This window comes from Adiantum capillus-veneris, chromosome 27, assembly GCF_014529385.1.
Source record: "Adiantum capillus-veneris isolate H3 chromosome 27, ASM1452938v2, whole genome shotgun sequence".
NCBI lineage: Eukaryota > Viridiplantae > Streptophyta > Polypodiopsida > Polypodiales > Pteridaceae > Adiantum > Adiantum capillus-veneris.
The window spans coordinates 99,378,015-99,399,749 of record NC_140957.1 but is presented as its reverse complement, the minus strand read 5'-3'; the positions used below and the strand labels follow the sequence as shown (position 1 = coordinate 99,399,749).

Sequence of the window (21,735 nt, the reverse complement as noted above, 5' to 3'; positions counted from 1 at the left end):
AAAGGCTCGCGTAGGCGTCAGATGTTGAAAAGTAAACAAGGGTACGAAAAGTAAAGAAGGACATTAGGTTTTGGGGGGGGGCGGGGGGACATGAACTAACTTTATAATAATGTGAGCTTGCAACGGTTTCAACAAACCGCACACGCGTGCATGGTTAGCTCATCACGCTCCCATCCGCCAGGTGGCAGGTTCAAATCTTGAACCGTGGTTCTCCTACCTGGAGATTCGCGTGCTTCAACCGGCCTTGGGGTCATTAAGACCCCGTGTTACATAGTGTCGTGGCTCTCCTCCACACCTCCCCCCCAAAGCACATAAAAGTCACACACACTCTCTCTGTCCCTCTCTCTCGCTCTTTCTCAGCCAAAAGCCAAATGCAAAGGTAAGCTCGTCTTGTTCTTCTTGGGATATACAGCAAGAAGCTTGGTAGCACGACCCTACTGCCCGCCGAGCCATTGATGCGCCAAGTTGAGCTTCTTCAAGCCCATTAACAGCGCCATAGCCAACCTCTTTTTCATCGCCAGCTTCCCTTACCTTTACAGCGCATTTCTTCGCCAATTCCTTTTTTTTCCAGCACATGGGCACATCGCTTCAGCGAAAGTCACCTCGGAGGTACCTGCCCTGTTCCTCCTGCTTCTTCTGGGAAACCCTAACGGAAAGCATCGGGGGAGACAAAGCAGGAAGGCTTTGGGATCACAGTCTCGCACAATTTTTGCAGGAATCGAACCTCGACTTTGATTGAGAGCCACGATTTCGCAGAGAAGATGCAAGGCGGCTCTGATCATACTCTTAAAGTCAGGCACTTGCTGTTCTCTCTTCATGGTTTTGGGTAGTTAGGTTGCACGTCTGTATGGATTTCCTTGTGTTGGTATATGAATGGTGTTTGCCTTCATGGAGTGATGTATAGTACTTGACAGTTTTGACACTTGCCAAATTCCACATGGTTCTCATGCATTTTGCCTGCTTGATTGTATTTTCTATGTCTGCATTTTTGTCCCACTTTAGTGGAACTTTATGCAAGTGAATCCTACGTTAGCACGGGTTGTGCTAATTGTTAGATGTATATATGTTGTCAACACTCATCATATTCTTTTGCATAATTTGTTATTTATTGTCTTACATTGCCATTGCCAATTCCAGAATCTGGGAAATACTGAATTCTTTACCGAGTATGGAGAAGGCAATCGCTATCAAATTCAAGAGGTGATTGGCAAAGGGAGCTATGGAGTAGTGTGTTCAGCTATCGATACACATACAGGAGAAAAGGTGGCCATTAAGAAGATTAATGACATTTTTGAACATGTCTCTGATGCTACACGCATTCTGCGGGAAATCAAGCTTCTTAGACTCTTGCGACACCCTGACATTGTTGAGATCAAGCATATCATGCTTCCTCCTTCGCCCCGTGAGTTTAAGGACATTTATGTCGTGTTTGAGCTCATGGAGTCTGATCTGCACCAAGTTATCAAGGCAAATGATGATCTTACACCGGAACATTATCAATTTTTCTTGTATCAGCTTCTCCGAGCTTTGAAGTATATTCACACAGGTATTGCAACATGCAAATATTTTGATATCTTTAGGCGAGCGTAGAGAACAGATGCAAGCAAGCATTTATGAGTTTTTCTGAATGCATCTAGATATAAGTATATTGAGTGAGTTTCTGGTGGAGATAAAAATGGCAAAGTTTTTTTGGCTTAAGTACTCAGTCAATGCTTTGTGTGTGTTGGGGGGGGGGGCGAAGGGGGGGAACTATGCTTGCCCAAACTCAGATGTCACCGATAGTGATGTAATGTATTTGGGGGCCTTGGTAATAGGACAAGCACATGTAAGGAGATTTATGGCTGTTTCAAAGTTCTTCTTGCATGTTACCATGTTCAGTAAGACTTTGCCAGAACAAGAAGACTTTTTTTTTTAAAGATGCCTTGAGAACAAGTTATTGATCTGGTTATACTGATGATGATCTTGGCAGCAAATGTGTTCCATAGAGACTTGAAGCCAAAAAATGTGTTGGCGAATGCTGATTGCAAGTTGAAAATTTGTGATTTTGGGCTGGCGCGTGTAGCCTTCAACGATGCTCCCTCGGCAATATTTTGGACAGTAAGTATGTTCAATCATGTCTCCAACTTTGGAAGACGTAGCCATCCGCTTACACATTGTTGTGGGCTGCTTGTGCACTCTTGCCCCCTTAAACAGGATTACGTTGCCACACGGTGGTATCGTGCTCCGGAGTTGTGTGGATCCTTTTTCTCCAAGGTTGGTGCTCAAGTTACGGCTGATTTAATTGGGTTCTGTACAGTCTCTCCGTTGCTAGGTGGAGAGCGTCTCTTCATTTGTTTGGAATAATCCTGTTTTTTTGGTGGAATTAAGCATGTTTTGTGAAGCTTACTCGGTCTTTATTTCTTGTGTCCTTGGTATTTGCCACAGTACACCCCTGCGATTGACATCTGGAGCATTGGCTGCATTTTTGCGGAAGTTTTGACTGGGAAGCCCCTCTTTCCAGGGAAAAATGTTGTGCACCAGTTGGATCTCATTACAGATTTGATGGGAACTCCCTCTTCGGATTCAATCGCTAGGGTTGGCCCCTTCTTCTTGCTCCTCGCCTTTGCAGCCAGGAAGGATATGTGTGGATTTTCATAAAGGGGCCTCTCAGGCATTCTTCCTTGGAGGTTGGGCTCATTGGAATTGACTTGCTGCAAAAACCTTGTTCTAAATGGACAAATTCTCTCCACTCGCTTCTTGGGCCTTTCTTTTTTTTGGCTACCGCTGATGTATTTATGCCTTGTTTTTGGGCCTTGGGAAACCTATTTTGGTCATACCCTTATTTTTGGTGTATTTCTATGCATGGTGAATAAGCACATGGCCTTTTGAAAAATAGTTTCATTACTCTCCATTTCGATGTCGTGATCCACAATCTGTTTTACGCAGGTGAGAAACGAGAAGGCTAGGAGGTACTTGAGTAGCATGCGCAAGAAACAGACAATGCCTCTTTCACAGAAGTTTCAAAATGTTGATCCTTTGGCTACAAATCTTCTAGAGAGATTACTAGCATTTGATCCGAAGGATCGTCCCACTGCAGAGCAGGTATGAAAGACAGCTGAAGCTTTAATTGCTTCGTCTGATTTCTTTTTGAGTTTGGTACAATAATTTGAATGTGTGATATAGGCATTGGCAGATCCTTATTTCAAAGGCTTGGCAAAGGTTGAGCGAGAACCTTCTGCTTTGCCCATATCTAAAATGGAATTTGAATTTGAAAGGCGTCGGCTAACCAAGGATCATGTGCGAGAGCTGATCTATAGAGAGGTATGGTGGTATTCCAGAGGGCCTATATATTCTTAGGTGCTCATTTGGTTGTTATAGATGGAATGCTTTTGGTTTTTCCTGTCAGATACTCGAGTACCATCCACAGATGCTGAAGGAATACCTGAATGGTGCTGATCACACCAATTTTATGTATCCAAGGTAACCTAGACTTTGATGCTATTGCTGCCGCTCCCTGTTTCTCTTTTATCTGAATTGCTATGGGGATACTTTGTGTTTTTTGTAGTGCGGTTGATCAGTTCAAGCGGCAGTTTGCTCATTTGGAGGAACATTATGGCAAGGGTAGCAGTACCCCTTTAGAGCGACAACATGCTTCTTTGCCCAGGTAATATCTTTTGAAGTTTCCAGCGGCATTTCAGGATAGGTATCATGTGTGGGGATTAATTTTAAGTATCCGGTGCAGAGAGCGAGTTGTTGAATTTCGAGAAGAAGCTGCCAAGCAAATGAAGGAGCTGGAAAAGCCATCGCCTCTGTCGGATAGATCTACTGCACCACCACCTCTTCCAAAAGTTCCCGCTGTTCAAAAGCCATCGCAGGGTGAGGTTCACTTTTCTTGATCCAATACAGTCAAAGTGGAGTGTTGCAAAGAAGAAGAAGAAGAAGATAAATTTTAGTGTTGCAACAGAGAGAATCTATGCCTTCTGCCTGCATGAGTAGCCATGGTTCATGCACAGTTTCCACTTGTATTGCAGGTGGTTCGGCCAAACCGGGCAAGGTGGTTGGGCCTGCTATTTCTGTATCTGGCAGTGGCAAGGATGCGTCGATCCCCAAAAAGCTAGTAAAGAGCTCGAGTGCAAGTGGGGTGATGTCTTATTCTTCAATTTTTGCCTACACCAAAGGAACCTCTGTTACCAAAGGTGAGGGAGATGTTGAAAATGAGGAACTATCTAATGATACGGCACTTTTGCAATCAAAGTTGGAAGCTTCGGGACTGGGCAGTGGTACGAAAAAGGCTCCTGCTGCAGTTGTCCCTTGATCCTTTGTCTTTCTGCTGTACACAGAAACTCTTCATTTTGTAGGGGAGTTGGGGGCCCAAGGCTTATTGGTTTAGGGCAGAAAAAAGTTCAGCTCTCCATTTTACTCATTACAATTGTATAATTGCTCCCTGTCCATTTATGGGGAGTTTATCAAATCTCTCATTGTAGTTTCGTCTCGTAGCTCGAGCATTAGTATGAGCAAGAGGTAGAGGTCCTTTCTAAAGATCACTCTCACTGTCTCGAATGCAGCCGTCTCTGGCCTGACTTTCAAATGCTATAAAATGTGGGTGGAGCATGTAATGCTTGTAAGATGGGCAATTTTAGTATGTCTGTGTAAAGCGAGACCATGTTTGAAATGGACCAGCCATGTCTCGTTCTGTGTCCAGGCTTGAAAGTCTAAGTTGTCTTTTATTGTTTGAGAAGGGGAGATGCTTGTAGTTGTTTGAGAAGGGGAGATGCTTGTAGTTGTCGAGTATTGGCAGAGTGTGCATTGGGTATGACTCTATTCCGCTCCCACTAACCTTTTTTGGTTTAGGGCTTGACGCCATGTGAACAAAGGATTGATTGGTGGAAACAACGTTCTCTCTCTCTCTCTGGTCAAAGGTCCTGCAGTGTTTCGGGGTCCAATGTATTTTAACCTGCTAAAATCATAAAATGCCGTTTAGATTTTGAGCTTGCTGTGAAGAAAACCGTGAAATTTACACAAGTTTTAGTGTAAATACTTGCAAAAGCTTCAAATTTTGACTTAAAATCTGGGAGAATTTGAAGTTTGCCCTTATTTTCTTCGGTTAGGGAAAATGTAATTTTCTAGGTCCATCAAGGTCGAGAGTCGGGAGGCAGCTGATCTGTATCGTTCATCTGCACGTCATTGTGGCCCGGAATTTCTGTTGCAGCCGTCAGATGCACGACACATCAGCACATGGAATCCAAGCTGTGACCCTCCAATGGGGCGACAACAGGTCAGCACTCGGAATGTTGTGAGGTGTTGACACCTCAGCTTGCATAACAATAATCATGCAGCCAATCAATGGCGTCGTAAACTAGCCACGAGCTCTGAGTGAGCTCTGAGCGACTGTGCAACTGTGTGACTCACCACGCTATAATCATTGGCTCCCCTCCTCGACCATAGACGGCCGGGAATGGTCGCCTACTGACCATTCCCGTAATCAGGGCTCCCGGCCTCCGCTGGTCGCCCATGATTATCGGGAATGGTCAGTAGGCGACCATTCCCTACACCTGCAATTCTAGGTGTTGGACATGTGTCCCTCCAGTGACCTTTTTCTCTTCTTGGCTCAGTTCTAGCCTTTTAATAGAACAGTTCACTTCTGTGTTCTTGGCTCATTTCTAGCCTTTTAATGCTTGCTATATGCCCAAGGCTTTACATTTTGAACCAGAAGTGGTTCATGTAGTGGAGGTTTGTGATTGGTGCTCTTAACTTTAGGATATACCATTAAAATACTCATTATTAAGACTATTGGGATACTCTTTCAAACAATCAACAAAGAATTGCATGCATTTGCTAGATGCTCTGTTTGCGCCCTACAATGAAGTGAAATTGTTTAATTAGCATTTTCTACCACAATGACCTCAATTTTTACACTATAGTAAGATAAGCATTTTCCATGATGAAAATCAAGGGAAAAATATCAAGATGTAGTTGTCTCTATTGGCCATACAAGCTTCCCTGGAGCATAAAAATGAACTCGCAACCAACATCTGTGGCGTATCTCTCCAACCTCTCATGAACCAAAACAGGCTATGCTCGTCTCGGTCTCTGCTCAGTATTGTGACTCACCTGCTGTTGGCTTTGACCATGATGAAATTGTCTCTCAGGCAGCTCCTCCTAATAGTTCTTGATAAGGTGGCCCATCATATGGCATCCGAAACATTGGGTAGACCCATATGGCATCTCCAACACCGGTTTTGTCTACCGTGACCACAATCTTCTGAGAAAAGATCTCCTTGTTCCACACATAATCAATCGACTCAGGGAAATCCATTGATGGGCAACGAGCACCTCCATAGGCATGACAAATGTGTGCAATTGTACCAAGTACATAAAAGGAGTGCCAAAAAATAGATGGAATCTACTCCAACATGCTAGGCAACCAAACTAGGAAACTAGGAGCCATATATCCTCAAAACCAACTACGTCAAAATCCTTGTATCATTGACAACTTCCACCATAAGGGGAGAGGTGTGGCTGAAGAGCACCCCCGCCCTAACACTCCCTCCCCCCCCCCAAAAACAAAACACCATTTAGAGGGTAGGGTGGCTGAAAGGGCCCATCATCTCTACTCGCTGACAACCGGTACTTGCACTCCACTGAAGAGAAAACAATACTGAATGTGCCCTCAAGCGGGACTCAGCTCCAACTCCAATTGAACACCCCCCCCCCCCAAAAAAAGAAGAAGAACTTGCTTAAAGGTCCCTGATAGCTCAAAAATTCTTGAATTGCAGCGGGAGAAGCTAGTGATGAACAAAAGTCCAACATCGTCCAACCAGTTATAGGTTGGTCCTTGTAGAAAGCTTTCAACCACCCCCTAGCTTATATTAGAGCTAAGTCCCACCATATGCTAGTAATATTATCAAGGTTTATTGAAAAAAATTGAAAGGATGTGGTCCCACCCATGATGGAGAGAAAACGATGCTAAAAATCAGGGTTATCTCTTCGGTGGAGTTAGAATTGAGTCCCGCTTTGGCACACTCATTATTGTTTTCTCTTCGGTGGAGTTAGAGTTGAGTCCCACTTGAGATGAATTGTATTAGTGGTATTAGAGAATAAAGATGTAAAGTAGGCGGTCTCACTTGAATCGTGAAATGATAAGAGTGAAGTTGTGACTTACCAAACATAAAAAATAGGTAGCCATGATTTCCCAAAAATATAAAAAGGGTAACTAAGCATGTTTATCTAGAAAAAGGGTATGGATTCTCATTGGTTAATACTCCTATTAAAGGGATAATCATGAAGAAAAGGTTTGTATTTGCAGCTCTACTAAAAGGTTTGTATTTGCAGCTCTACTAATATTATAGAGATTGTCCTCTTGAGGTTCTAAAACAAAAGGCAAAATGTGTGACCACTATATTTATATAGCAATATCTAACTAATACCACTAATCATATAGGAGCAATGCGGGACTCAGCTATCAGAGGGCTTCCCCATAAGCCCTTTAAAGGCGCTTTTGGAGGGCCCGCAAGCTACTACGTAGCGCCCATATAGTAATATCTAACTAATACCATAATCATATAGAAACAATGAGGGACTTGGCTATTAGAGGGCTCCCCCACAAGGCCCTTAAACGCGCTTTTGGACTGCCCACAAGCTGCTATGTAGCATCTCATAAATGCTCTCGAGACTTTAGAATTAGAGAATTTACTGGTTGAACCAAGGTATGAGGCGCGTCTTTTTGTTGGGGGGTGTCACAACCACCCCCACATTGTTGATTCGCCTTTTCCACGAGCTGCAGTTAGAGTTCAGTACCGCTTGAGATGAATTGTATTAGTGGTATTAGAGAATAAAGATATAAAGTATGTGGTCTCTGAAATGATAAAGTGAATAATGAGATAGGGAGATGGTTTACTTTTTGGGGGCTTTCTATTCCTATAAATTGACGAAGCATTCTTACCTAAGTATTGACTTAGATTATACGAAAAAACACAATCCAAGATATTTGCTAGAGTTAGTCATCATTTGCAATATATTTTTTGCATAATATAATATAAATTACAGTTATATCAAAGAAGGATGCACGTGTGTGTGTGTGTGTGTGTGTGTGTGTGAGAGAGAGAGAGAGAGAGAGAGAGAGAGAGAGAGAGAGAGAGAGAGAGAGAGAGAGAGAGAGAGAGAGAGAGAGTGTCTCCAACTATGTAAAAATGCTCCTAATACGATTGGAAGCTGCAAACAACTTCACATAGACCACACATTGTTGGCTGGTGAGTAGCACCTGCTTCAAATCATTGCTAATATGGGGTTAAGCTATTCTTTAGGAAAAAGTATCTCTCTCACCTCTAAGCCAATAGATGTGGTGGTTTTTTCCCATATTTTTAGCATCGTTTTCTCTCCATCATGTGGTGGGACCACATCCTTTCAATTTCTTTCAATAAACCTTGACAAATTTACTAGCATGGTGGGACTTAGCTCTAATATAATCCCGGGGTTGTTGAAAGCTTTCTAGAGGGACCTACCTATATTACTGGTTGGACGATGTATCACTATGTGCATCCCTCTTTGATATAATAGTGAAGTATATTATGCAAAAAATATATTGCAAACACGACTAACTGTAGCAAATAGAGCACCCACATCGTGGATGGTGTTTTGTCTTAGAATCAAAGTCAATGCTTAGCTAAGAATTGCTTCTTCAATTTGCAAAATTGGAATAGAAAGCCCTCAAATAGGTAACCGCCCCCTATCTCATCACCTTTCACTCTATCATTTCACGATTCAAGTGAGACCACATACTTTATATATTTATTCTCTAATACCACTGATACAATTCATCTCAAGCGAGACTTAGCTCTAACTCCACTAAAGAGAAAACAATAATGAACAAGCCCGCAAGCGGGACTCAGCTCTAACCAAGGATTTAACATTTTATGTAATTACATAAAATTTTTTGTGATCACAAAGAGTTATTAATATATTCACATAATCACAATTAACATAATCACAACAAGCCGGCAGGGCGACCTGGTAACCCACAAAAATCCCACCGGGCTTCTTTGTTTCCTTGCGGACTAGTCGGGAAAAACAAAAACCTCGACGAGCCCGAATGGAAAACAAAGAAGTCCGACGGGTCTGTAACTTAATATACAGGCTGGCCGCTCGGGCCCGTGGGGTGTTATTTGTGAGCGTTTGAGAGAGAGAGAGAGAGAGAGAGAGAGAGAGAGAGAGAGAGAAGAAGAGATCGATGACCTCCTCCACAAGTACGTTGAGAGAAGAGAGGGAGTCGTGTGGGAGTGAGCTCTACGTCATAGTGCACGGCAGTAGTAGTGGTATTAGAGAATAAAGATATAAAGTATGTGGTCTCTGAAATGATAAAGTGAATAATGAGATAGGGAGCTGGTTTACTTTTTGGGGGCTTTCTATTCCTATAAATTGACGAAGCATTCTTACCTAAGTATTGACTTAGATTATAGGAAAAAACACAATCCAACATATTTGCTAGAGTTAGTCATCATTTGCAATATATTTTTTGCATAACATAATATAAATTACAGTTATATCAAAGAAGGATGCACGTGTGTGTGTGTGTGTGTGTGTGTGTGTGTGAGAGAGAGAGAGAGAGAGAGAGAGAGAGAGAGAGAGAGAGTCTCCAACTATGTAAAAATGCTCCTAATACGATTGGAAGCTGCAAACAACTTCACATAGACCACACATTGTTGGCTGGTGAGTAGCACCTGCTTCAAATCATTTGCTAATATGGGGTTAAGCTATTCTTTAGGAAAAAGTATCTCTCTCACCTCTAAGCCAATAGATGTGGTGGTTTTTTCCCCATATTTTAGCATCGTTTTCTCTCCATCATGTGGGTGGGACCACATCCTTTCAATTTCTTTCAATAAACCTTGACAAATTTACTAGGATGGTGGGACTTAGCTCTAATATAATCCAGGGGTTGTTAAAGATTTCTAGAGGGACCTACCTATATTACTGGTTGGACGATGTATCACTATGTGCATCCCTCTTTGATATAATAGTGAAGTATATTATGCAAAAAATATATTGCAAACACGACTAACTGTAGCAAATAGAGCACCCACATCGTGGATGGTGTTTTGTCTTAGAATCAAAGTCAATGCTTAGCTAAGAATTGCTTCTTCAATTTGCAAAATTGGAATAGAAAGCCCTCAAATAGGTAACCGCCCCCTATCTCATCATCACCTTTCACTCTATCATTTCATGATTCAAGTGAGACCACATACTTTAATATTTATTCTCTAATACCACTGATACAATTCATCTCAAGCGAGACTTAGCTCTAACTCCACTAAAGAGAAAACAATAATGAACAAGCCCGCAAGCGGGACTCAGCTCTAACCAAGGATTTAACATTTTATGTAATTACATAAAATTTTTTGTGATCACAAAGAGTTATTAATATATTCACATAATCACAATTAACATAATCACAACAAGCCGGCAGGGCGACCTGGTAACCCACAAAAATCCCACCGGCTTCTTTGTTTCCTTGCGGACTAGTCGGAAAAACAAAAACCTCGACGAGCCCGAATGGAAAACAAAGAAGTTCGACGGGTCTGTAACTTAATATACAGGCTGGCCGCTCGGGCCCGTGGGGTGTTATTTGTGAGCGTTTGAGAAGAGAGAGAGAGAGAGAGAGAGAGAGAGAGAGAGAGAGAGAAGAAGAGATCGATGACCTCCTCCACAGGTACGTTGAGAGAAGAGAGGGAGTCGTGTGGAGTGAGCTCTACGTCATAGTGCACGGCAGTAGTAGTGGTATTAGAGAATAAAGATATAAAGTATGTGGTCTCTGAAATGATAAAGTGAATAATGAGATAGGGAGCTGGTTTACTTTTTGGGGGCTTTCTATTCCTATAAATTGACGAAGCATTCTTACCTAAGTATTGACTTAGATTATAGGAAAAAACACAATCCAACATATTTGCTAGAGTTAGTCATCATTTGCAATATATTTTTTGCATAGCATAATATAAATTACAGTTATATCAAAGAAGGATGCACGTGTGTGTGTGTGTGTGTGAGAGAGAGAGAGAGAGAGAGAGAGAGAGAGAGAGAGAGAGAGAGAGAGAGAGAGAGAGTCTCCAACTATGTAAAAATGCTCCTAATACGATTGGAAGCTGCAAACAACTTCACATAGACCACACATTGTTGGCTGGTGAGTAGCACCTGCTTCAAATCATTTGCTAATATGGGGTTAAGCTATTCTTTAGGAAAAAGTATCTCTCTCACCTCTAAGCCAATAGATGTGGTGGTTTTTTCCCATATTTTTAGCATCGTTTTCTCTCCATCATGTGGGTGGGACCACATCCTTTCAATTTCTTTCAATAAACCTTGACAAATTTACTAGGATGGTGGGACTTAGCTCTAATATAATCCAGGGGTTGTTGAAAGATTTCTAGAGGGACCTACCTATATTACTGGTTGGACGATGTATCACTATGTGCATCCCTCTTTGATATAATAGTGAAGTATATTATGCAAAAAATATATTGCAAACACGACTAACTGTAGCAAATAGAGCACCCACATCGTGGATGGTGTTTTGTCTTAGAATCAAAGTCAATGCTTAGCTAAGAATTGCTTCTTCAATTTGCAAAATTGGAATAGAAAGCCCTCAAATAGGTAACCGCCCCCTATCTCATCACCTTTCACTCTATCATTTCACGATTCAAGTGAGACCACATACTTTATATATTTATTCTCTAATACCACTGATACAATTCATCTCAAGCGAGACTTAGCTCTAACTCCACTAAAGAGAAAACAATAATGAACAAGCTTGCAAGCGGGACTCAGCTCTAACCAAGGATTTAACATTTTATGTAATTACATAAAATTTTTTGTGATCACAAAGAGTTATTAATATATTCACATAATCACAATTAACATAATCACAACAAGCCGGCAGGGCGACCTGGTAACCCACAAAAATCCCACCGGGCTTCTTTGTTTCCTTGCGGACTAGTCGGGAAAAACAAAAACCTCGACGAGCCCGAATGGAAAACAAAGAAGTCCGACGGGTCTGTAACTTAATATACAGGCTGGCCGCTCGGGCCCGTGGGGTGTTATTTGTGAGCGTTTGAGAGAGTGAGAGAGAGAGAGAGAGAGAGAGAGAAGAAGAAGAGATCGATGACCTCCTCCACAGGTACGCTGAGAGAAGGGAGGGAGTCGTGTGGGAGTGAGCTCTACGTCATAGTGCACGGCAGTAGTAGAGTACCTAACTACACGACTCGAGTGTTTGTGTTGTGTGTGCATTGTGTGGTAGCATGTCTTTTATCGTAGTGTACGACAATAATATGATACCTTACCACACAATGTGGGCGTGTGCATAAGCTGTTTTACGGGATAGTGCTTACCATGGGGGCATCACCTCGATTACGCGAGAAATATGATGTCCTTGTGGTAAGTATTGGCTCACCGTTTGGGTACTACGTCGGTGACGTGGCGATATTGTTATCCTTATGGTGAGTCAACTTCCCTTCCCCTTGCAAAAGAAACATATGGCATCGATCGATAATGCAACCATATGATGTTTGTATACAAACTACTATTATCCTTTAGATTCAAACGATACTTGGTCGTTCGAATCGGTAATGCGGCTATAGAGTGTCGTTTGATATAAGCATTTGTTTTTGTATAAATGTGGCATTCAAGTCATTAACCCGGCTTTATGAACGCCATATAAGCTCTATGTGCATGTATATAATGTTGTTTAAGTTATTAAGTATAGGAAATACTTGGTCGATAACGTGATCGTGAAGAGTATCGTATATACAAATTTTTATAATGTTTGTAATTGTTATTCAAGTGCTTTTGTCAAAATGTATAATTGAAAAGATAATTTTAATCTTGTAACAACTATCTATTGAATTCTTTATTAATCATCGTTGCTTTAATCAACATATCAAAAAATTCTTTGATGCTTATTATTTATAGAATGTTATCCAAAGTACTCATAAAAATTATAACATATCATTTTTGTGCAACCTCAATAGTGATTACCCCCAATGAATAGCACCTTTGCAAAACAATAGTCGATGTTTCATTAAAATTCATACTCTAGTGTTTACCTACTTATTTATAAATAACTTATATAGACACAACTAGAAAATTTATATACATACTTCATTAAATTTTTATAGCAATGTCATTTTTTCAAGAGATTATACACTTTTAATATTGTTAAATGAGCCAAAATCATGAGATGTTTGTGAGTTTAAAACTTTGAAAATTATTTTGTTAACACTAATTGGACACTTAAGTGTCTTGAGACACTAAAGTGTCCTGTTTTTCTACCGAGTTTTGGCAATTTATTTGTCGAGCTAGAAAGAAGTTTTTTACACCTTGCTTCTACTATAGATTGGTATGAGGGAAAGAAAACACTGGATTTTTCTCCATATCAAAATACAATCCATATGGAGAGAATTCTGGTAAGTTCTAAGACATAAATTTTAGTAAAATTTCAAGTTTTTTTACAAAAAAAAACATAAAATTATTATATCTTTTTATAGAGATGGCCTTTTTTACATTTATAAAATCCATGTGTTAGCACTTAGTGTTACAAAACAATGAAATGCACTTCAAAGATAAGTTTTCAAGTCACATGTAAGTTATAGAAATAGTTTCATACTTGACCACGTGCTGAATAGAGCATAATTTTGGTCTTCCAAAGGTCCCCTCATGGAATTGGTACTATTCTAGTGCAATTTGACAACTACAAATGACTTTATATGTTAAAACCAAGAAACTACATATTTTTTGGGCTCCCTAACTCAATTAAATCTCGTTGCTTGAACTCTATCTTGAAATTTTTATCGTGCAAAAACTCTTGAAAATATTGAGTTCTCCATAATAACATTGAAACCAAGGTTTTAGGCACCCCAATTGTGTATGTACCATTTACTTTGATACATTTAGTTGATCTACATGGAAAGTTTGATATTATTTTGGTTTTTAATGCTTATGTGTTAAGAATGAAAATATGAATTTTTTCTCTTATGCAGTTTTGAATATTTAAAATGATCCAATAATTGTTGCATACCAATGCCCTTCTACTTGCCACCTTGAGTGCTCAATGGAAAGGGAAAGCAATGTATCACTTTCTAAAACTCACAAATACATCAAAAACATATGTTTCTTTGTATACAACGATATGCTTGAAATGACCATATCAAACAGATGGAACTTTCCATTATTTTATATACTCCAAAGTCATTTTTTTTGCACATGTAACTTTCAATTATCTATAGAAAAATTGTGGAAGAGTCACCTAAAATTTTCTACAAGGTCGCTTCAAATTTTTTTAGCTTATAAAGGTGATTTCTTCAAAGCGTCAATCACAGTGTTACGAGAGTCAACTTGATGAGATAGTTCTTGATCATGATAGATTTTGAAATGCAAGGTTATATTTTTAAAAGAACCTCTAGCTAACATATTCAAGCATATCAAGAGGGTTTTCTTTAATAAACCGTTTAATGTAAGTAGCATTTAATTTAACTTTGTTAAAAAAGGACACTTAAAGTGTCTTGTTTTGGTACAAACTAGTGTTAATTGAGGTTGACAATAGATACATTACAAATCTTAAGTGTTGCCTTGATATCATTCCAAAATCTTTTTGGCCTGCAGAAGGCCATAGGGTTTTAGATGCAAACTTGTTGCAAACTTCAGGCCGTTTGATGTTGTTGTTGGATGGCTGCCACGTGTCATTAGGTTTCCTAAAGTTTCATTTGACCCAATCTGCAACTCGTTTTTTCCTGCTGCTCCTGGCGGGTCGCGTCCCTTTTTGCCCTGCTCCTACCAGAGAAGGTGGCGCGTGCAGTGGGTGATGTCCTTCCGAGAAGATGGCGCATAGCAAGTATGCTCTTTTCGTGCTGCTTCTGCCAGAGGATGTGGTGCAGGTGTTCGATACGGCAGTGGTGCTCGTTTAATACCAAAGGCGGGCGCTGTCTGGATGCTTTTCAAGATACTTGAACCGTATGCTTTTAGGGGCGACTGCATTCAATGGTGTCCTTGTGTAGCCTCAGGTGGTGAGCGCTATTCGTCTTCGTTTTCTATGCTTGAGAGCACGTTTTGGAATGTAATGCTTGGAATAGAACAATCCACGTGCTCATTGTAGCTTGTATAAAAGGTCAGAAAAATGCAGTGTAATTATCAAGCCCTTGTCTCAGCTGGTTGTTATTATGCTGTGTCGTGCTTTTGTAGATGTAGCAGCAAGTCTCATGTTTTTTTTACTGTTTGAGCTTTTGAGGTATCTATCTAGTGGAAGATTCTCTCTCTATCCTGCTTTTGTAAATATGCCAGCAAGTTGCAATCTTTGCTTTGATGTTTAAGCTTTGAGCTATCACTATTTGGTGGAAGATTCTCTCTTTGCTATCCAATTTCTATGCCTTGATATGTTGCAATCCCAAATTTAAATTGAGTCGAGTCACCATATGCAAACGGATGTTTTCTTCTGCCAAATGCTGTCGAAGAAGTTGTTGTTTCTCGTGAGGAGTTGAAATTTGTTGAGTGTCTGTCGTGGATTACTTTGAGGGTTTGTGTGTTGTGCCTTAAAGTAGCTGGATCTTCTATTGACATGGCATCTGATGGTGGCATTGCTGGTGGTGGTGAAGGGAGTGCAAGCAACGCCTCACCCAGTGATGGTGACAGCATGGACTTCTCTGGAGGTTTGTTTCTCTGTCTTGTCGACGGTTTCTTGTATGCTTATGTATGACGATAATTGATTTGCTTGCGTTATGCTGGTCTTGGTTTTGATTGTCGGTTCTGGCTTCTTCTTGCTTGCGAGCGTCGCACTCGAAAACATTTCTTGGGCTGGCGTTCTTTTCCCACTCCTGGCGGTTGGTTTCTGTTTTGCTTGGAAGTGATGTACTCGAGATGGTTGCGGCGACATCATTTCATTCCCTACTTTTTTGAGATGGTCCTGTCTAACGTGCGCTAGTGTTGCTCCATTTTCTTTTGTTGCATTAGGAGCACCACTGTGTGAGCTGACTATTTTCTCCATTGGCGGCTAGGTTTGGCATGTGACGGAGCAAGTCACGGAGGCCCAACCCCTTTCTATATTCTGTGTCACCTGCCTTGTCAACAGTTCCAAATGGCATGCAACCTCCTGTGTGAGAAAAAGCCTCGCTGGCTGTGCAATGATCAATACCACGCGGCCGCCTTGCTGGGTCAGCTCGCGACAAGCAATACGCAACCTGCCTGAGCTCCTGGAGTTTTCTGTGAGAATTCGACCTGATGCCCCTTGCTGTATTCGAGAAAAAGATCCCGCGCCACAGTCCCAATACGGGCACTATTGAAAACAGGGGACAGCCCCTTGCTGCCCCTCTGACCTGCTGCAACTGTAAGGCATGCAGCCTCCTGTGTGGACTAATCATTGGCAGCACAGCCACCTGTTGTGTGCTCGATAAACAGCCTCGCAGGGCAGGTCTCTGAAGCAAACCGAGTCCCCCCTGTTGGGTCAGTTGGTGACCAGCGCAACACCCTGCTGTGCTTGACTGAACGGCCCGAGCGCATCCACGGTGCCCCGCTCAAAACCTGTGTCTTCTGAGTTCTCTGTGCGAGCAGCCCCTTGCTGGAGATAATATACCAAGGGATTGTGCTTGTTAAGTATGGAGCCTGATTTACCCTTGTAATTTTTTGTGGTAAAAGCGCACATTTGTAAGGCCCCCATTATGAGGAGAAGCCATCGTGCGTGAAGGAAAATCACTCACTGGAACCAAAATTTTCACGGACAAGAATCAGGGGCAACTTTAAAGGCCTCAAGGGTGGAGGCCCCCGAGACTTTTTTTTTTGCCGGAATATTCTTTTTCGCTGGAATATTATGGCCGGACGGCGGCTGGAAAGTGGTCGGAAAACAACCGGTCGGTTGGTCGGTGGCCGGTAGTCAATGGCTGATGGCCGATGGTCGGAAGTCAATGGCCGGTGGCCGGTGGTCGGAAGTCAATGGCCAGTGGCCGAATTCAAAAGCGGACTTGTCTTCTCAAGGGCGGCCACACATGGGCGGATTGGAGGGTCCGATTTGGACTTATTCGCACAAGGACGACTACACATGGCTGTCTCTCATAAGAGAGGGCAACCCTTTTGGCCTATAAAAGGAGGCCTTTTCTACACACATTTCATAGTGTGAAGTTGATGCAACAAGGTGAGTGTGAGGTGGTAAGAGTGAAGCAAGGCGGGAGCTCCATTAAGGGTATAATCCCTTTGTAAACTACTTCTTGTTTTGAAGTACTAAAGCCATTGAGTGGCTGCTTTCCCGTGGACGTAGCCCACATTGGGTGAACCACGTATATCGTGTGTACTCTCTCTCTCTCTCTCTACTCTATAATCTCATGTATATAAATCTGTCTCTCTCCATTAAGTAATCTACTCAATTATCTATTTAACTACGTCTTATTTCCTAACAACTGGTATCAGAGTAAGGTTTGCTCGTAGCTAAATTATCTCAAGAAAAGGATTCCTTGAATTGAGTGGAAGTTATGGCGGAGGAAGGGAAGCTCAAGATTGAGAAGTTCAATGACAAAAACTACCAACATTGGAAGATGCAGATTGAAGACTATCTCTACCAGAAGGACCTCTATTTGCCACTAGGCGGTCTTGCGAAGAAGCCTGCAACAATGGCAGATGAAGCATGGATTGTCCTTGATCGAAAGGCACTTGGAACAATCTGGTTAAGCTTGGCGTCAACGGTGGCCTTCAATGTTTCGGAGATGAAGACCACAGAGGACTTGATGAAGTCACTTGACGACTTCTACGAGAAACCATCGGCATCCAATAAGGTATTTCTTATGAAGCGCTTGTTCAATCTAAAGATGGCAGAGAATGGTTCAGTTGCAGAACACCTAAATGACTTTAACACAAACATAAGTCAACTTCGATCAGTGAAAATCAATTTCGATGACGAAGTGCGAGCTCTCCTTATACTATCATCTCTACCGGATAGTTGGGATAGCCTTGTGATGGCTGTAAGTAATTCTATCTCTGGCACAAATACTCTTAAGTTTGATGATGTTGTGGGTGTTCTCCTAAGCGAGGAAATGCGAAGGAGAAGCATAGGAGAATCATCAAGTGCTGCACTATCAGTGGAAACAAGAGGAAGGCTTAAGGAGAGGTTCAAAAACCAAAAGGGTCGTGATCGCTCAAGGCAGAGCAAGTCACACACAAAGTCAGTTCTTGAATGTTGGAATTGCGGCAAGAAGGGCCACGTCAAGAAGGATTGCTGGTCCAAGAAGAAGAAGGAGACAGAGTCTCAAGACAACAAGCCAACATCGGAGGCCAATGTGGCAGGTAAAGTAGAGCAAGATGCTCTAATTCTCTCATTAGACAATGTGTCTAATTCTTGGATAGTAGATCCCGGGGCTTCATTCAATGCGACACCACACAAGAAACATTTCCAAGACTACACCAAAGGTAATTTTGGGTATGTATACTTGGGAGATGATGAAGCTTGTGAGATTGTCGGCAAAGGTACAGTTTCTGTCAAAACTGCTAACGGAAATGAATGGAAGCTTAAAGATGTTAGGCATGTTCCTTCTCTTCGCAAAAATTTGATCTCTACAGGACAATTGGACGATGAAGGTCACAACATTGCATTCGAAAACAAACGGTGGAAGATCTCAAAGGGATCTTTGGTGGTTGCCAAGGGTGAAAAAGTCGGTATACTTTACTTGTGTACTGTTAGCACGCAACCTTCAGCTTGTGCAACAACTACAGAAGTTGACAGTGCGGTGTGGCACTACCGACTTGGGCATATGAGTGCCAAAGGAATGAAAATCCTTCAAACAAAGAAGCTTCTACCAAGTTTAAATCCGATGTATTTTCCATATTTCAAAGGTGGAAAGTCTTTGTGGAGAATGAAACAGGTACCAAGGTTAAATGCCTCAGATCCGACAATGGAGGCGAATATTGCAGCCAAGCTTTTGAAAGCTTTTGAGCTAGCAATGGCATTCGGAGGCAAAGGACAACCCCAAGGACACCTCAACAAAATGGGATTTCGGAAAGGATGAACAGGACAATCATGGAACGAGCACGAAGCATGCGGCTACATGCAGGCCTACCGCTTGAGCTTTGGGCGGAAGCTGTAAGTACGTCTATGTACTTAATCAATCGGTCACCCTCAACGGCATTGGATGGGGGAGTTCCAGAAGAGGCATGGACAGGTAAACCGGTGAATTATGCATTTCTCAAAGTGTTTGGGTGTGAGGCTTTCATGCACATAGATAGAAGCCTAAGATCAAAGTTAGATGCAAAGTCCAAAAAGTGTTTCTTCATTGGCTATGGAGAAGGAGACTTTGGGTATCGCTTATGGAATCCTGAAGATGGTAAAATCTTAAGGAGTAGGGATGTAATTTTTAACGAACAAAATATGTACAAAGATTACTTGTAAAGAAAACAAACAAAAGAAATAGGTGATGAGTACATGGAGCTTGAGGACGGTGAAGACTCAAGGACTGCAAACGGTGACAATGTGCAACAACGTCAACCAAATGAGGAGCCTCAACCTATTCCCCGAAGATCTACAAGAGCAAGTAGACCTCCAGAAAGGTTTGTTCCTTCCTTCAACCATCTCTTGATCTCAGATTCTAGAGAGCCGGAATCATATGAAGAAGCTATGCAACATGAATCCAAAGAAGAATGGACGAAGAGCATGCAAGTGGAGATGGACTCACTACATCGCAACCAAACATGGGAGTTGGTTGAGTTGCCTAAAGGTAAGGGGGCACTTCAAAACAAATGGGTGTACAAGCTAAAGGAAGAAGAAGGTGGGAAGAAAAGGTACAAGTCTAGGCTTGTGGTAAAAGGTTTTTCTCAAAAGAAAGGTATTGACTTCAATGAAATATTTTCTCCTGTTGTAAAAATGAACTCAATTAGGCTTGTCTTAAGCCTTGTGGCTACTCATGATCTAAATCTCGAGCAAATGGATGTAAATACGGCATTCCCTCACGGTGACTTAGAGGAGGAAATCTACATGCTTCAACCAAAGGGGTATGAAGTAAAAGGTAAGGAGAAAATGGTTTGCAGATTAAAGAAGAGCTTGTATGGTTTAAAGCAAGCATCAAGACAATGGTACTTGAAGTTTGATCGATGGATGTTGGATCATGGATTCACAAGATGCAACTCAGATCACTGCGTCTACACGGAGAATTTGGGAGATGGGAAATTCATAATCCTAATGTTGTATGTTGATGACATGTTGATTGCAAGTGCTAAAAAGAGGAGCTGTCCAAATCTTTTTCAATGAAAGATTTAGGTGCTGCAAAGAGGATACTTGGTATGAAAATATCAAGGGACAGGACGAAGAAGACAATAAAGCTATCTCAAGAAGATTACATCAAGAAGGTACTAGAAAGGTTTGCAATGCAAAACCAGTTTCTACACCTTTGGCTGGTCATTTTAAACTAACGAAGGATATGTGTCCAAAGACACAAGAGGAGATAGCCTATATGTCTAAAGTTCCATATGCTTCAGCGGTAGGTTCTCTAATGTATGCTATGGTCTGGACAAGGCCAGACATTGCACATGCAGTGGGAGTTGTGAGTAGGTTCATGGACAATCCAGGTAAAGAGCATTGGCAAGCTGTGAAGTGGATACTTAGGTATCTAAAAGGGACAACAACAAATGCTTTGTATTTTGGAGGAACTGATATTTTTCTAGAAGGGTATGCTGATGCAGATATGGCAGGTGACAAAGATACTCGAAGGAGCACTACTGGCTATGTGTTCACGGTTGGAGGCACAACAGTAAGCTGGGCTTCAAAGCTGCAGAAAGTGGTTTCACTTTCTACCACGGAAGCAGAGTATGTAGCAATGACGGAGGCAAGCAAAGAAATTCTGTGGCTTCACAGATTCTTAGAAGAGCTTGGATTCAAACAAGACAATTGTGTCTTGTACAGTGATAGCCAAAGAGCTATCCATCTTGCGAAGAACTCAGCCTTTCATTCAAGGACAAAGCACATTGAGGTGAGATATCACTTCATACGCACTCTTTTGGAAGAGGGACAACTAAAGCTAGGAAAGGTGTATACAAGTGAAAATCCTGCAGACATGTTTACAAAGGTGGTCAACAAGGAGAAGTTGAGCTTTTGCTCATCTTCAATCGGCATTCAAGGATAAGAAGCCAGAATGGAAAGCAGTCACAGGTTTGGTTTGGAGATCAGTCTCCAAGTGGGAGATTGTTAAGTATGGAGCCTGATTTACCCTTGTAATTTTCTGTGGTAAAAGCGCACATTTGTAAGGCCCCCATTATGAGGAGAAGCCATCGTGCGTGAAGGAAAATCACTCACCGAAAACCAAAATTTTTACGGACAAGAATCAGGGGCAACTTTAAAGGCCTCGGGGGCGGAGGCCCCCGAGACTTTTTTTTGCCGGAATATTCTTTTTCGCCGGAATATTATGGCCGGACGGAGGCCGAAAAACAACCGGTCGGTTGGCCGGTGGCCGGTAGTCAATGGCCGATGGCCGGTGGTCGGAAGTCAATGGCCGGTGGCCGGTGGTCGGAAGTCAATGGCCGGTGGCCGGTGGCCGAATTCAATGGCGGACTTGTCTTCTCAAGGGCGGCCACACATGGGCGGATTGGAGGGTCCGATTTGGATTTATTTGCACAAGGGCGCCTACACATGGCTGTCTCTCATAAGAGAGGGCAGCCCTTTTGGCCTATAAAAGGAGGCCATTTCTACACACATTTCATAGTGTGAAGTTGATGCAACAAGGTGAGTGTGAGGTGGTGAGAGTGAAGCAAGGCGGGAGC

General features: G+C 42.0%; 1 protein-coding gene across 1 annotated transcript; it reads left to right on the top strand.

Annotated features, from left to right (window-relative positions):
* The first annotated feature begins 315 nt into the window (after positions 1-315).
* LOC147422453 (mitogen-activated protein kinase 15-like) lies at positions 316-4,678 on the top strand. The gene is made up of 11 exons (XM_086503752.1): positions 316-791; positions 1,138-1,546; positions 1,970-2,097; positions 2,194-2,253; positions 2,425-2,574; positions 2,926-3,081; positions 3,163-3,300; positions 3,386-3,459; positions 3,545-3,643; positions 3,722-3,855; positions 4,011-4,678. Exons 1-11 carry the CDS (start codon positions 762-764, stop codon positions 4,292-4,294), a joined length of 1,662 nt encoding a protein of 553 aa, XP_086359878.1. The 5' UTR covers positions 316-761; the 3' UTR covers positions 4,295-4,678.
* Positions 4,679-21,735: the final 17,057 nt, after the last annotated feature.